The 16,907-nt window shown below is 38.5% G+C and overlaps 1 protein-coding gene across 1 annotated transcript in view; it reads left to right on the top strand.

The window, feature by feature from the left end:
* Positions 1–121: 121 nt before the first annotated feature.
* Positions 122–16,907, top strand: part of LOC121946091 (CD151 antigen) — a 35,447-nt gene continuing 18,661 nt past the window's right edge. The window contains exons 1-3 of the mRNA XM_042490524.2: positions 122–327; positions 5,684–5,768; positions 12,919–13,110. Of these exons, the coding sequence (XP_042346458.1) occupies positions 5,685–5,768; positions 12,919–13,110 (276 nt within the window). The 5' untranslated portion in view covers positions 122–327; position 5,684. The remainder of the gene's footprint in view (positions 328–5,683; positions 5,769–12,918; positions 13,111–16,907) is intronic.

Here is a 16,907-nt window from a genome sequence, read left to right on the forward strand (position 1 = left end):
AATAAACTGCCAGCTTTAAAGATTCTTAAAACACTCATAAATCCCTCCAAACTTGCCTCTTTTCTCCTTCCCTCCCTGTGAGTAAAGCATGGCCCCGGGACAGAAAAAAGTCACGGCAGGATCAAGGTGGCCCCGGCGGGGTGGAGTCAGCAGCGGCAGCCTCTATCACTGCCACAGCACCGCACCGTGATTCCTCCGGCCTCCTCCACCACCAGGCCGACTTACAGGCCCTTTAATCGGGAAAACTGGAATGAAAACAGACTTTTAGGGATATTTTACCACATTTCACTGCTTTTTTTAATCGACAGAAGCTCAGAGAATCGGCAGGTAAGTGAAAACAGGAAGTGCTCTGTGATGCTAGCTCCTCACTGCGGTGTCGCATTCACCAAACCAGGTAGAGTTAGCGTCTTTTTTAAACAACACACAGAAATTTAGCAGATTTGTATGAAAGTTTGGTTATTATACGAGGTGTTATTAGGTTGTTGGAGGCTTTAAAAGAAGTTCGTCTTGATTATAAAGGTGTTTTTTTCCTTATTTGTGGCACAAACGGCTGTTAACAGTCATAACTTTAGCGTTAGCTTAAACCGACGAAGAGATGCTCTAGCGTCAAAAATCACCGAAAAAACACACAAAACTGTATTTTTTAATGTGGCTGCGTTGTCCTGTAGATTAATACATGATGGAGGTCACCCTGAGTCATTAAAATTATGTTTATACATGAATATTGTGAGCTCAAACCGTTAATAAAAACCACCAAAGGACTTAGTTTTCAGTGGTTTTACGGTTGAGCCGTTAGGACTGTTTGGAAATGTTCAGCTAACTTAAAGTCAGTGCTGTTTCGGTAACGTTAATAGTCAATAATAACTAAGTTATATATTTTTTTAGTGTAAGTTTTATATGGCAGCTAGCCACATAACCTGGTTACTGTGTTACCGGTGTTTTTCCAGTAAACTGTGAATCATAAGGCTTCAAAAGTGAGTCATTTCCATAAGAAATTCACCTGAGTTTTACAGCACAGATAAAGGGTTAATTATACAGTTTATAATTCAGCTCCACTCTGATATACTCACAAAGAAAGATTACTTTTTTGTATTTTTTGTTGAGTTTGGACGAACAGAAGTAGGTTTTTACAGCATAGTTGGGCCAGCCTGTCTGTAATAAAGACTAGTCCGTCAACAATTTAAGAAAAAAGATATTTCAATCATGATTTATGTGTCTTATATTTTTTGTATGTAGACAGTTGTCTGTTTTTATAGTATGCTATTAACCCTTTTCTGTGTCTTTTATAAAATTATTATTATTATTTACTTGGGTATTTTTTTCCATGCCACTTTGTACTTTTACTCCACTACATTTCAGAGGGAAATATTGTACTTTTCACTCCAATACATTTATCTGACACCTTTAGTTACTTTAGAAATCAAGATTTTTGCATAAAAAACAAAGCAAGAGTTTCTAAATATGATGTTTTGTTATAAATGTAATTACTAAACAGTTCATACAGATACAGCTGATTGATCAATTAGCCAACTGATAGCCAACTATTTTTGGTAAAATTCAAATTCTTCCAGTTTTATTTTTATTCTGAATAATTTTGAGTCTAGGATTTTTTTTATTTATTCATTTATTATACTTTTCTGCATTGGTGTCTTCACTTTAAATACTTTTAAGTACAGTTTTCTAATTATTATTACTTTTAATTAAGTAACATTTTCAATGCAGGACTTTTACTTGTAACACAGTATTTTCACAGTGTGGTATTAATACTTTATTTTAGTAAAGGAACTGCATACATCCTCCACTGCTTTTAATTAGACCTTTGTCCACTAACTAAATTGGCCAGGTGATGATATGTTATCTTTGGTTAACCCTTAAAAGGACACATTACAAAAAGTGCTTGTAAATTTTAATAGATCAGACCAAAAGAAGATCTTATTTGACTCGGACAAAAATACTTGCAGTGCAGGATGCTCCTATTTTTTTTTCTTTACTACTCTGAATTTCTAATAGAAATGTTCCCAAAAGATTTCAGTGCAGAAGTGAAATTTTATGGCAAATCAGATAATTCAGTTGCAGATGTTGGACAAAGTGTAATTCAAATGAAATTTTAAGTGTTGTTCTCTGTAAAGCTGCTCAAGTTAAATGTAAATAACAGTGTGAAACAGGGCTGCAGCAGTAAACTGGTTTTAAGGTAATACGTTGGTATGAAGATTGATGGTTATCATACCATGTTCATGTGCTTTTCTATGGTATAGAAAAAAAAATGCAACAAGACGGAAAATTTCACCTCCGCCATCTCGTTTCCTTCAAGGCTGCCTGTAAAATTTTTCAAACATATTATTTTAAAAAGTGTTTCAGGTGTCAATTAATTTATTGAACCAAAAAGTTTTCCTTTCCTTTTTAGGGTCATTGTTACTGATAAAAATTTGAGTATCTGAGTGATGACATATACCCTGATACCATGAAACCACAATATTTTCTGAGACGGTCGGTTATCGCACCGTGAAAATCTCATATTGTTGCAACACCAGTGTGAACTGTAGACTTAGGTATTTTATTTATAGTCAAAATATTGGATTAAGCAGTAGTCTGAAGTGATCAAAATAATCTAAAGTAGGGCTGCAATAACACATGTTGTTATCGATTGCTCAATAGATTATTTTCTCCATTTGATCATTTTGATTATAATATGGAAAATGACAATGAATAATGTCTATTATAACTTCCATAAGTCCGAAATGTCGTGTTTTGTGCCAACAATTGAAAACCCCCAAATATTCAGTTGCAATTAAACAATTAAAACAGGAAAGCCAGCAAACAATCACACTGCAGATGCTGTAACCAGACTCAAAACAATTAATCAGCTATCAATACAGCTGCCAATTCATTTTCAGCATCCAAGTCTGAAAAAAAATAAATAACTGGAAATGCACAAGAGAAATGCTCCAAGCATCAGTGCTCTGCTTCTGGTGATGTTTTATTTTAACGGTCCAGTGTGTTGGATTTGAGCGGATGGTGGCAGACATGGAATAATGTATATGTTTATTTTCTTTGATGTATAATTACCTGAAAATAAGTATCATTGTGATTTCATTACCTTAAAATGAGCAGTTTATATCCATTTAGGGAGCGGGTCCTTGTCCCAGGGGTCTACCATTTTTCTACCACACTCCATTTCCTTTTTTGTGTCGGTCACTGCTCAATGTTGTGCTAAACAGTGGCAGAAAAACAGATTTTTAAAAGCACAGGCCCGTTTGTTTTGGAGAGGAAGGACTTCTGTGGATAATTCTGCTCTAAATCATCACACCTCTAGATGCTACTAAATCCTACTACTTTATTACTTATTATTCTGATTCATTTCTAATACATGTAAAACTAACAACTTGAAGATGAAAATCTATGGTTGATAATATAATAGCATAAAACTGGTGATTTATGCTCAAAACTACAGTAATTTCTCTCAAACAAGCCTGAAAAAATCTCTGCCACCTTCATCTCACATGCACTGTACATAGCACTTCAGTGAATCTGTTAACTTATATACACAAAAAAAAACAACTTCTGGACTTGTTCTGAGTATTTCACCACTGTAATCTCTTAGACGAGACAGCCTTTATCTTACTAAATGCAATTTATGGTGAGTGTGTCGGTCAGGTGACGTATCCCGGCTTTATTTACCAGGCAGCAGTCATGTTAAATGTGCCCTTGAGTAACGATATCACGTCCTGAAATGAAGAAAAGCTAATAAGACGTGTAATTTTTGAACTCAGTTCAACACTGAGCCCTCCGCACAGAAGGGATATTTCTTCTGAAGTGTTTTTCCCCCCAAAGCTTTTCAAACAGTGAACTTGCCATCTTGACTCAGCTGTTTCCTAAAAGAGGCAAAAAAAGGAGTTGTCATTTCAGTCTTGTTTGAATTTAATTAGCGAGATCACGCTAAGTGGTCCCACTATAACAGATGGTCAGCAGACAGAGCCCAGACACACTCACTCATTCATGCAGTGCACTCATGTGAATTGACAGTGTAGGTGTGGGGGAGCAGGAGGAGGAGCAGGAGCAGGAGGAGGAGGAGAGGAGCTTGTTAAGAGGCAGTCAGAGGAGGGCGAGTCTGGGCTTGACTGGCAAGAGAGCCAAGAAAACTGGGGTAAAAAAAAGCCGTGAGACTTAGGGAACAAAGATTACATGAAGGCGGTGTTGTTCTGTGATGGGATCTTACAAACTCAAGAGTCATGTTTGGCTCAGTAGTGGTGAAAACATTGTCAAATATTAATGCGGTGTCAGTTACTGCGGGCTAAATACAGAGATTGTTTGGATAAGTTTCCATTGTGACATTTTTAAGCATTCAGTGTAATCATTTTTAGCTTCATTCTTCTTAATTTATGAAACACACCCTGCCGAAAATCTTAAATTAGTGTTGAAAGGAGACGTTTTTGCCTCTCGGAGCGTTGGACGTTGGTACCAGGCACCAGGGAAGCGGGTGGATATAATTTCCAGCCTTTGGCCGACTCTCAGCTCCTACTCAGTGCTTAGTCATGGATCTCTCTGCATACACATGTAATAACTCAGCTCGCTGATTCTGCCTACACTGCTGATCTAATGCTCACTCCCCCATGTTCTGCATTAGCCCTGTAACATCTCATTTGTTAAAAGCACCTCGCCATAAAAAGGAAGGTTGGCTTTTATTTCCAGCTCTTGTTCTGTATCCTCTGTGCCAACTCTTTGCCAGCACTGTACTTTAGTTATTTATACTAGAGTTGTGGGGTGTAATTGGGTAATCATTCAATTTCTGTTTATAACAATGTCAATAAATTCATTAATCTGCAATTTACTGATCCGTATCTGCATTTTAGTTAAATGATCGCCGATAAAATTAATAAATTAAAGTGCAAAGAAAGTGTCAGCATGGAAGGAACTTTTACTTTGTAAAATATCAGTGAGCTGTTTCCTTTTATTCATTTTTTAATTTAAATTTACACTTTATTTATTTAAAAGTGCTGGGAACTTGCTGTATAAGTTTCAGTTTTGAATAAACACTTGCCAAAGGCATTTAAATGAAGTGCTGTGTTGGAGTTTGGTATATTCTCAATTCTAAATATTGACAAAGATTTTACATTTTATTATAAATGCATATTCTTCTAAATATCACTTATCAGTCTCATTAACTACTAATAATCTGTATCGGTATCATCCCTAAAAAAACAACATCGCTTGACCCATACAATAAATTGAATAAACTTTGGTTTAGGACTTTTGGTTGGACAAAGAACAGCAGAGTAAAGATATTACAGTGGACTCTGAGACATTGGCAGTACCACAGTGCTCCCACAGACATGGGAAAGTGGGAATTTTTGGAAAAGTTGTGGAATTTTGTTGTTTGAAGTAAATTTAACTGTCACAGTAATCTTGCGGGGATAATCTTTCACGTAATGTAACATAACTGAAGATTTCTGTTTTTGTTAGTCAGCTGTTGAACGTAGGTGTAATATACGTCAATTTAGGGCTGCACGATATATCGCCTCAGCATCGACAAGTCAGGCAGTTTCACTCTAACACCTTATTCACTGCTTGATTCAAGTGGAAAACTCACACAGTTCTCATTTTCCCGGACCTACTGTGTTGACTAAAATTGACTCATATTGTTTGTTATTATCATAACTGACCTAAAATCTGTTGTCTTTTGCAGCATGGGGGTCTATGAGGAGAAAAAGGAAACATGTGGGACCATCTGCCTGAAATACCTCCTGTTTGCTTTCAACTTCCTCTTTTGGGTAAGTTTCCATTCTGGCGTAGTTGAGACTGCATGAGGGATTTAATTGCCAAAATGCTTTGTGTTGGTGTGAAGTGCTTCTCAAGCACCTACATGCTTTTCGAATCGCAGGCGTGTCTTAAAACATTTTCCATCAGGACTTGTCATAAAGTCTCTTCTGTCTGTTGGTTTGGACAGAAATTACTCACCAAGATAACGGCTAAGATACTGAAACACAGCGAAGGTGAAGAGAGTCAGACGGGTCAGCAAACAAGCAGTCAGACATGTTTTAGGTAAATTCTTAGCTCGGTCAAACGTACTGTGCTCGGAGGAGAAAACAAAGGCGAACACAATGATTCACCAGACTCTTCATTGTGAGCATGCATCACAGTTTCGAGACCTGGTTCAACTTTGACCTTCTGCACTTGCTGTAGTTTTGCTCTCCCACAGATTTTCGGTGACATTTTAGTTGCACTCGCTTTCAGTTTCACCTCAAAATAAGGTGGTTTGGATAATAAGGCAAAGTTGAGTCCTGATTGTCGGACGGCGTATATTAGTGATAGTGATTTTGTCAAATATCCAGATCTTAGTTACTTTGTGAGTAATTTATTTCAACGGACAACTAACATTTAGATTTTGATATTTTGATACTACATTTTGACCTCTCATCCTCACACAAATTGAGTTTTAGGTCACTAAAATTGTTTTTAAGGGGAAAAATTCCAGTTACTGTTTATCTGTCTGGACATGTCAAAGAAAGACGCATTTTCCTTTTCTTGTATAAAAGGGTATGGCCTGCCTTACTCTGCTCTACTCTGCCTCTGATTGGCTTACCCCGACATTTTTACCCCTTATACTCTCCAAAAGGAAACATTAGCCCGTACGCTTTACTAACTTTGTGACGAGGACTGCAGAAGACAGCTAACGGTAAAAGATAAAATTAGTCATTTTTGCATTTTAGTTTGGATGCAGATACTTTGTAAAAGAAAGTTCAGGTGGATAGAATATTTTTTTTAAACAGTGTTTTTTTTTTTTTTTTTTTTTTATAAACAAAATTAATCTATAGGTGAAAATATGTTTACATATGGAGACAGGGCTTTAAATGATGGCCAAAGTTGGTGGTAAACCAGATTTTACCTTTAAACTATATATGTTGGCAAGATGGGTGCAGGAATAAAGTAGGCCCTAATTCAAAAAACAATCAGAAAGTCTAAAATAAAATCCCCCTTAATTGATTGTCATGAAATCATATTTTTTAAGGTACTTTACTTTTACTTTTCTATTCACATGATTTTAAAATGACACCCTTAACCAATCAGATTTTATTAATGTGGTTAGAATTTATGCATCTTCTGAAGTTAAGTGGATGCATTTTGCTTCAGATGTTATTTAGAAAAACATTTTGACCTCATTTTCATACATAGTGTCTGTGTTGATGTCAGCGTGACCTGACAGTCAGCACGCTTACATGCACAGTTTAGTGGAGCTTAGGTCATAGCTCAATTAGGCCATTTAATTGGACCACTGTCCTTGTCTCAGTGTACAAGCACCGGGGGAGAATCGATTTATTGACGAAAGTATGTCCAACTCCGCCATGGCAGGTGAAGATATGCCCTCCTTCAGCTTGTGGTTGTAGACCAATTATTTATACTGTCAATGATATTGTCTGAATCACAGTTATAACTGTTTATTTACAATAACTTTTGGGTAGAAAACCACACCATCATGTACTGTACAAATAATCAAACTGCATGGAGCAAACCCTGCCTTCATTGATGAGTTTGAAACCAAAAAAAAAGAGAATCAATTTAAGTTTATACTATATTTAGAATATTTTCACTGCTTTACCTTGCCGTAAAACAGCCCTTACTGACGGGTATTCAAAGCCGTTATATCAAAAACACATTTATCATTTTACATCATTTTACTCCACTGAACAGCGAAGCTGCTGCTCCACTGCTGCCTCCATCAGCTGTAGTGGAACGTAGAGAGCAGGAAATATTCAAATATAGTGAACACTTAAACTGGCATTGATTTTAAAAACACAAGTCCCTCCTTAGTGCTGACAATTTTTTAATGCCTGACCCATTTTGCAGCACCCCTCCCCCCTCATAAGTAACCAACAGTCCCTATTCGTAACCACCAAGGGAGGCCGGCGCCGACTAGGATCACACGCAGGACACTGAGTCCAGTGAAAGTCCGACTGACGTGTTTATATGGCAGAATAGCTCGACTTACCATTGCATTATCTGGGGTGTGTTGGCCTGATTTTGAGAAATGTTTGTATTTAAAAGTGCAGTGTTAGTCAGACTAACACAATTATTCAACTTTTTCTAACATCATGTAAACGTGGTGAGTGTTGACAGTGGTTCAGATATATCCACTGCTTAAACCCAAAGAAAAGAATTCCCTTTCACTTATGTGTTAAAGTGAAACAAGCCAGGGGGATCAAAACGGATGACCTAATCATTCATCAGAGCCCTAAACAGGCCAGACTGTGATATTGATTAAAGGAGAAGCAATTCAGACAACACACCCAACCCTATTCCTGATTTAAAAAAAATAAATAAATAAGGAGATGATATTTCAAGTAGCAAAACAGTATTTTTCTTTCATATCAAAAGGAGAGTAATAGACATGCACACAAGATGTCCTCGTATTGACCTAAAAAATGTTCTTTTTACATGGCATAAATAGGAAGAATTAGTTGATAAAATTCTTTCCAAACCTTTCAACAAAGCCGTCTTATTCAGGCAGCAGATGAATGCCTGCTGCTGCTCCAGTTCATGGAATCAAAGCCAAGCTGCATACTTTTACAGAGGACACAGAAGATGCATTCAAAGTCTAATTCCCCCAAAACTTTCCAGTATCAAGAACGTGGTGTTCCAGGAGGAAAATGCTACAAATAACTGATTGTGTAGTGTGGATGCACTGTGTGAAATAAGAGTCAAACATCAGCGTGGCAGCAAAGAAAGAGTATCTCTCTCATTCTCACTGGTTCTCAGTGTGAAGTCGCACTTGCAGTTCTGCCCATATGTGATAATCATCCGTCTGCCAAAGAATCCCATTCCTCTCAAACTGGCAGACAAACAAAACTGAGCCAGAGTCACAAGGTTATTTTAGGATATTGTAGATGCGATTAGATTAGCTTGGGGGGAAAAATCCAAATACTTGAGCATAGCTACATGCCTCCAGTTATTGCAAATATCTCTGGACTGAACACACTTCAACATTGTATTAAAAATATTTAGTTGAATTGCAGCTGCCATACTCCAGGAGTACCATATGTCCTGTTTTCTTTTGATGTGATACAATTTTGACTCAACACACCAAATTGAGTTAAAAAAAAAAAGAAAGAAAAGTCAATGCTTAGGCATTACAGCTGTTTTGGCAGGATGAGATGGATTTTTTCCTTATGTTTAGCTGTCTTTTTTGAGTTATGGCTCATGTAGGCTGCTACAGGGTTGTTTTTACAGAGGAAACTTCAGGTCTTTCCATGAGTAAAATCAGTAAACCTGGGACCACCAGATGTATAGACTGTGCATACGCAAAAATGACAGACAGCACGCCAGTTGTAAGACGAATAGCGCGGCAGCGAACCAAATGCAGTGAACGACTTTGACAGCCACAGAATTTCATTATCACGAATCTAACAGCTGATGTCAGCTGATGTCCAACAGCCCGCTCCAGCATGGACATGTCCAACAGCCCGCTCCAGCGTGGACGTGTGCAACAGTCAGCTCCAGCATGGACACATGCAACAGCCAGATCCAGCGTGGACATGTGCAACAGCCCGCTCCAGCACGGACATGTCCCACAGCCCGCTCCAGCGTGGTCATTTGCCATGTCCTGCTCCATCGCGCAGACATGTCCAACAGCCCGCTCCAGGGCGGAAATGTGCAACACTCCGCTTCAGTGCAGACATGTGCAACAGCCCGCTCCAGCACACGGACATGTCCAACAGCCCGCTCCAGCACACGGACATGTCCAACAGCCCGCTCCAGCATGGAAATGTGCCACAGCCTGCTCTAGCGTGTACATGTCCAACAGCCCTCTCCAGTGCGCGGTCATGTCCCACAGCCCGCTCCGACTGGAGCAGTTTTACAAACTGTCTTGCTCTTGCAAGGTTTTCCAACAAAACACCAATTTGCAACAAAAGACCAATTTGCACGAAGGTGGCTATTAATAGCGCCCATACCACTGATCCATCACATGTATCTGTAAGCCAGGCATCACCAACTGGCGGACCGCGGTGCGGACCCGGACCAAAACCTCGTCCTATCTGGACCCGTGGCCAAGTTGTAATAAAATGCTAATGTGGCATATGGCATAAACAGATGTAATGTTTTGGGGGCCTGGGGCCACAAGTACATGATCTTATTTTCACCCTTTCTCTAACTGGGAATGTAGGCAGGCTGTTGGCAGCTATAGGAGAAGTAGGCCTACTCTAAAATAGTAAGTCAAATGATTAATAGCACTGAAGATTCACAGAAGTTGAAGTCAGAGTCCTGCAGTCAGGAGAGGTTGGCCTTTTATCAGCACAATGTGTTAAAGATGGAGCTCTTAATTTTTTATATGAGGCTGGAAAGTTTAATAAATAATAATAAATCATATGTTTATTACACTCCAACACACCATGGTCAAATGAAACTGTGTCAGTGAACTATGAGGGCAAAAAACAAACCACCAAAAAAAAGCAAAATGATCACTCATTACTCGTAATTGAAATGAATAAATCTGACAAAAAGAACACATATGCATCTATCTCTCTATGCTACATACTTACAGTTTTAGTTGTGAATCATAATGTTTATGCGTCTTCCCCTTGGTGATGTATTTCAAAGTATAGTTAAGGATTTGTTTGGCCATGTTAAATTTGGCCTTGTCAACTTGTCAACACTGTAAAGTAAAAACCTGACGTAAAATTTCTGTTTGTATTATTTCCAGTGTTTTCATTTGAAGGAGTGTGTAACATGGTAAACCTTTTGAGGTTGTAGGTTGAAATTATTTACAAGTTTGGGATTAGTGAAACTTTTTTAGAACACAATCACAATTTTCAGACATTTCATGCACCAACAGCTTTGCTCCAGATAAGTTTGACTTGAAGGTGGAAAATAAACCCGAGTGGCCATCAGACCTTAATCCTTATCTGCAGTGTTTGCAAATATAAACAAACCTTGTAATCTGAAAGGCTAAGGAGATAACTTTGAGAGAATGTCTTTGGTAATGGATATCACTGTTGCACCAATTAAAGATAAGAATAAAATGCAGAAAAAATGATTGCATATGTAGATATTTGCATGAAGCTGCTGAAAAAAACATCTTCTGGTCAACAGATGGCATGTATTCACTATATTCTTCTCATAAATGTTAAAACCATGTCAAATAAACAAACGACAAGTGACCACAACTGATACGTGAAATAAATTAATAGAAAAAATGTGTCCCTTCACCCACCAGAAAAAGTTTTTTCATCATTACCTGCTAAGAAAAATAAATGCACCTGATGGCCTCATTGATGAACATACTTACAGACATATTACACATACAATTCAGGTTCAATTACGCTCTCAAATACTCCAGTTTGTACCTCCTCCTGCCACTGGAGGTCGCCAAGGTTTAAATTTTCCTTGTGCGGCTTTCATTTACACTAGGATAAGATTCACTAATTCCTGTGGTTCATTGAGTTTTAACAGCAGGTAAAGCTGCAGGGAGCATCATGTCCACCACATGGAGTGATTACTATAAAGCCTGAACCCCATTCTGCCTCTCGAGTTTGTGGTTTTCAGTGCTGGGCTGGTTTTGGAGAGCTGTGAGATGTTTTATGTGTGTGTGGGGTTTTTTTTATTGTTTAGTATTGTCACGTTTGATGTTTTTTTAAAATGATAAAAAGTCTCTCTGTAAATTAAAAGCATCTTAAATGGGAAAAAAATGTTTTGATCTCACATGCAGATGGTGACAGAATGACGTGTGCTGTTGATTTGAGAAAAAAAATGAAATCCCTGACTCTTTTGGATAGATAGATCTGTAATGTGCAGCTTTTGAACTGCATCTTTGGACTGTAATGGAAGTAAGAACTGAAACAAAAATCCTGAAATAATGAACATATACGTAATCATTCCTAAAAAAAAAAAAGAAAATTAAAAAAGAAAAAAAGAAAAAGTGCTGTTGTTAATTTTAACAGTAATAGTAAGTTAAAGTGTTGATGGAAATATCTTGCTTAACTGTGTTGTTGTGAGTGTTTTCCTGCCTCAGTGTCTCTGGGTGTGGTACAGTCTGACTCAGACTATCCTCTGAAGCCATCGTCTTCCCTTATAAATTAAATCTAAATTAGGCCGGCTGTTAGATTGACGGTTTTGGCACGATGACAGATTTCTGTTGCAGTGCTGCTCCATCTGCTGACTCGTCACAGTGATATTGTGCTGATTTAATTTTCCTCATATTCTCTTAAACCACTATCTTGGATAATGACATTTGTTATATGATGGATTGAAGCATTGATTTTTTGCTGGTTTAGTCTGTCCAGTGGGTTTAAGGATTCATTTGACGTTTTAAAATTCCTTCAACGTCCCGCAACTGAAAACCTTTAAAAAATGCCCATTACCCAACCAAAAAGTTGGGAAAAAAGAGCAAAGTTAAAGGCTGCAATTAATGCATATATATATATATATATATATATATATATATATATATATATATATATCTTTTTAACATAAAGATGTAACTAATAAAGTTAAATCCAACAATACAACAAAAGGAAAAAAAGGTGAGAGTCAGAATAGTGTCAACCATAATGGCATGGTCTATTACAACACTGCACAGCTTATATTTTGATGAAACCTGTCACAGAAGCAGTGACAGCCCTGCACTGCTGACCTGAGCAGCTCCATTCAGTTTATTCACAATTATATCGCAACATAAACTGATTCCAGATTAGGTTTTCTCGTGTTGCAGCGGTGGGTCATTTTTTTCGCAGTCAACCAGTGATGGGCATTTACTTCTCCTCCTTTGTCGCTTTGAAACTGACTTGGTTGATAAATAAGTAAAACCTCTTTGTCACTTTCAAGTTTTGTCTCCTCGGTGTTGTACAGTGTGTCCTTTTGGGGGCTAGAGTCTTTTTTTGTATCAGTCACTGTCAGGGATCGGACTCTTATCGTTTTCTCTTCTCCCAGTTGGCAGGGGGCGTTGTGATGGCGGTGGGCGTTTGGACCTTGGTGGAGAAGAGCGACTACATCAGCCTCCTCTCCTCCAAGACCTACGCTGCCTCCGCCTACATACTGGTCCTGGCTGGAGCCATCGTCATGGTAACAGGCGTGCTGGGCTGCTGTGCCACCTTCAGGGAGCAGAGGAAGCTACTGCGAGTGGTAAGAGATCACATCAGGGTGGAGAGATAATAGAAGCTGCACACACACTTGTCAAAATGTTAAAGTGTGTGAAACAGAAATCACTTGTTCTCTGCAACCTAAACACAAACAGTGGGATAATAAAAAAGTATTTTATATAAGCAGATTTTTTTTTTTTGTGATGTTATTTTTTTCTGTTACCACCACCCTCACTTGAGGAAAAAAAAGGGGAAGCTTTAGCTGATTTGTGAGTGATTTGAAAAATAATCCTTATGCTAAAAAAAGTTTTAATGTAAACTAAAAAAGTAACACCATACTCAATATTTATGGTAAAAAAAATTGACTAAAGTTTTTGACTGTATTGTATAGGGATGTTACCAGTGACTTATTTCTCTGACTTTTGAAGTTTATTCGACTAGTCTAAAAGTAGGAAAACACTCAAAATAGAGCATAATGAGAGCCCAGTAGCTGACCTGGTAGAGCTGGCGCCCCGTGTACGGCGGTCATGTCCTCGGCGCAGCAAAAGCAGGTTTGACTGCATGTTTTGCTGCATGTCATCCCTTCTCTCTGTCCAATAACTAATAAATGCTAAAGCCAAAAACATTTTTTAATTCATTTTTTAAATGAGCACTATAAGGTTAAGCATTGTCCCCAAAAATGTTGCGTTGATTACAAGAGCCATTTGAAATTGTTAATCAAATTTTTCAGTAACTGAATCGTATTTTAACCAGAAACCAAACTAAGGCCACGTTAAGACGAGAACAGCCCTACTAAAAACAGAAAAGTCTTTTCTTTAGACGAGAACCATAAAAGAACACCACGTGCAAAGTGCGGCTGTGACGTCGCCGTTCTCACATGATCTGAGCATTGACAGTTTACACGGTGACAGAATGGGTTGCATTTTCAAAAAATTACACTCTGGAACCAGGTTTCAAAAGTTTGCATTTCCAGGCCATCAAAACGCTGTTGTCGTGTTAATGAAAGGCCAAAAGTTTAACATTTCATGCAAGAACCATTACAATATATAAAAGCCCCATAATATATAAATTAGACAAAATCCACAAAATACCAAATTAAGCTGGAAACTGAATACCTTAAAGTGCCAAAGTTTTACCATTCAAGAGTCAAACAGCCTCGGGGAATGACATTTTTTCAGATAATGTGCTGTTTTTAAACTTTATCTGGCCCTCGTGGACCACCACCTGCCCAGGTACAACACGAAGGAAAACACTGCTTCAGTATCACACAGGCTTTTTATTCAGCGGCTGTTATTTTGTTCGACATAAAGCAGAAACATGGACACTGGCAAACTTTCTGTCCTGTCTCCAGCCAGATGGCTAGGTAGTGAAATGTTGGAAGACAAAACCTTTTTCTCATGTAATGATAATGAGCAGATGTGAATCCATAAAAGACCAAAAAATTAACATCCATTGCAGAACTAAAAGAGGGAATTTTAGGTAAAAACTCTTGGAAAAACAGAAAACAGGTTTGCATATTCCATAGTAGAATGCCAATGCTTTTTTTGGCTACTGATGTCTTTCTTGGCACATCAATAGATTTTGTTTTCCACCCAAAAAGTAAATGTGGGACACTGTATATCACTTCCAGAAGTAATAGGTTGTTAGAAGGACATCGTGGTGCCACACACACGGCGGCCAAGGTGTCAGCCACGATTGGGTTCAGTTCAGACAAAACAAAAACTTGATTCAGTCGGAGCGTGTGCCCATATTTGTTCTGGCACACTCTGCACACAGCAGAGGGTTTTGCCAACAGAGACCTGCATGGCACTAAATCTGCACTCAAACTCACAGAAACACTGTCCTGTTCACACACCGCTCAGGCTCCATGCAAACATTATAGCATGGTACATTTATGCATGCTCTCCACTGTGGGTGCATCTCAAAGATTGTGTCGTATCAGCTTTGCAAGAAGATGCGTCATCTTTGGCATTGTTTACTCTTCACCGCGGACGTGTCCACAAGATTTCGGTACAGCCAGATATTTTCAGCTTTAGACGAGGCAGATGCCAAAATATAGCCAGTTCCCACCAGGTGTGTTTATTTGTAGCATTCATGAAGTAGGAAGACGTTTCCAGAGGACCAGGATGGCATCTGGAACAAAGTCGTGGCAAAAACTTTTTAACTTCTTGCCAACAAAATAAAAGAAGAAAGGCATTGTGATCTTTATCTTTGGTCAGTTCATATTATGTAACAACTGTCTCATACGTCAGTGCTTATTTCAGTACGACAAAAAATAGCCTTGTAAATGTTTGGGACAGCTGCACCAATATCTGTATTAGTAGTCTGAAAATATAGAAATGCTCAGTCAAGGGCAAGAAGACTTACTGTTTTAGTCTTAAAGCTACAAAATCAAAAATACATATTTTTCCTCTTATCTGTAATGCTATTTATCAGACTATAAATTGTTTTGGTGTGAGTTGCAGAGTGTTGGAGATATCGGCTTCAGTCATGACCTGGTTACTCAAGATAATCCACAGACTTTGCTGTGAGCAGTTTTATGTAGGAACTACTTTCTTTAAACTAAATGACACCAGAAGGAAGCGTGCATCTGCTGGCTCACCTAACATCGCTGAGCTCGCTATTTTTACAGCTCAGTCGAGGTTTACATCTCGAGCTGTCACAAGAACAAGTCTCTCGTGCACAACAGTTAATCAGACAACAGTTAATCAATTAGTTATCAGCTATCAAAGCGACCTAATTTAATGAAAAGCACTATAGGTGAGAGGAAACACATGTGTCTTTGATTTGCGGGTGAACTTTCCTTTTAATATATTTTTTGTTAAAATCTTAAAAAAGAAAAAGTAAAATGGCAAAACAAGTTTCATTTGATTCAAAAGTATTTATTCCAGTTTTGGAGGGGTGAAAATCTTCAAAGACAGTAGGTGAAAATATATGCTAATTATAATGTTAATATGCTGTACACAAACAAGACTGAGATTTCTTTAATTGTTGTGATTTTTAAGGAAGTATCTGTTGCTTTTGTTCGTGATGAAAATCAACAAAACCAAGGCAACCAGTTTATGGAATTTTTTTGAGGCTTCAAAACCTCAGTTGTTGATCTGCACCCAATAAATGAAGTCCCCAGCATGTCCAGAATATTTGATTTATAGCTCAGCACTTGTGCGTAAATGCAGGTGTGTTCACCACCTCTGGTCCTGTATGTTGTATAGTTTTGAAACGCTCGGCGCATCCGGATGAGTTGAGATTAGGTCGATGAATCACAGTGAAGGAATGAACTTGTCGGCAAGGAGAGATGCTATCGAGATTGTTAAAGAGGGCAAACATAAGGGCAGAGTGGTGGTGTGGAGAGAGAGGTAAAGTAATTGTTTTCTTGTGTGTGGAGAGCGCCTGGTACCTGCCGAGAGTACACGAGAGCCGCAGTGATTGGCTACACTGTCTGCAACCTAAAGGTCACAAGTTGTGCAGCAGTAAGGCTTAAATAAACCAGCTGCAGCGGCCTTTAGATTAAAGCAGAGGCCGTATCGGACTCTCTGTGAGGCTGTTAGTGATGTTTGGACTACAGAAAGTATAAGCGAGGTCACAGAGACAAAGAGAAAAAGAAGAAAACTCTCCCACAGGAAGAGGGGTGTGGTGTGTGTGTCTGCAAACACACAGTTTCATTGTTTTGTGGGAGAAAAGCGACAGAACAGTGTAATGACTCAGGGAGAGGAGGGAGAAACTTTTTCCTATCAAGTGACAGAGCCAGATGGAAAGCAGTCCTACCAGAGTCTGGATCCACCTGTGGAGAAACTGACTTCATGCAGTTTGACCCGGCAAATTACAAGTCTGAGTGTGTCT

Source organism: Plectropomus leopardus, chromosome 1 (genome assembly GCF_026936395.1).
Source record: "Plectropomus leopardus strain MGB_pleo_1.0 chromosome 1, ASM2693639v1, whole genome shotgun sequence".
NCBI classification, from domain to species: domain Eukaryota; kingdom Metazoa; phylum Chordata; class Actinopteri; order Perciformes; family Serranidae; genus Plectropomus; species Plectropomus leopardus.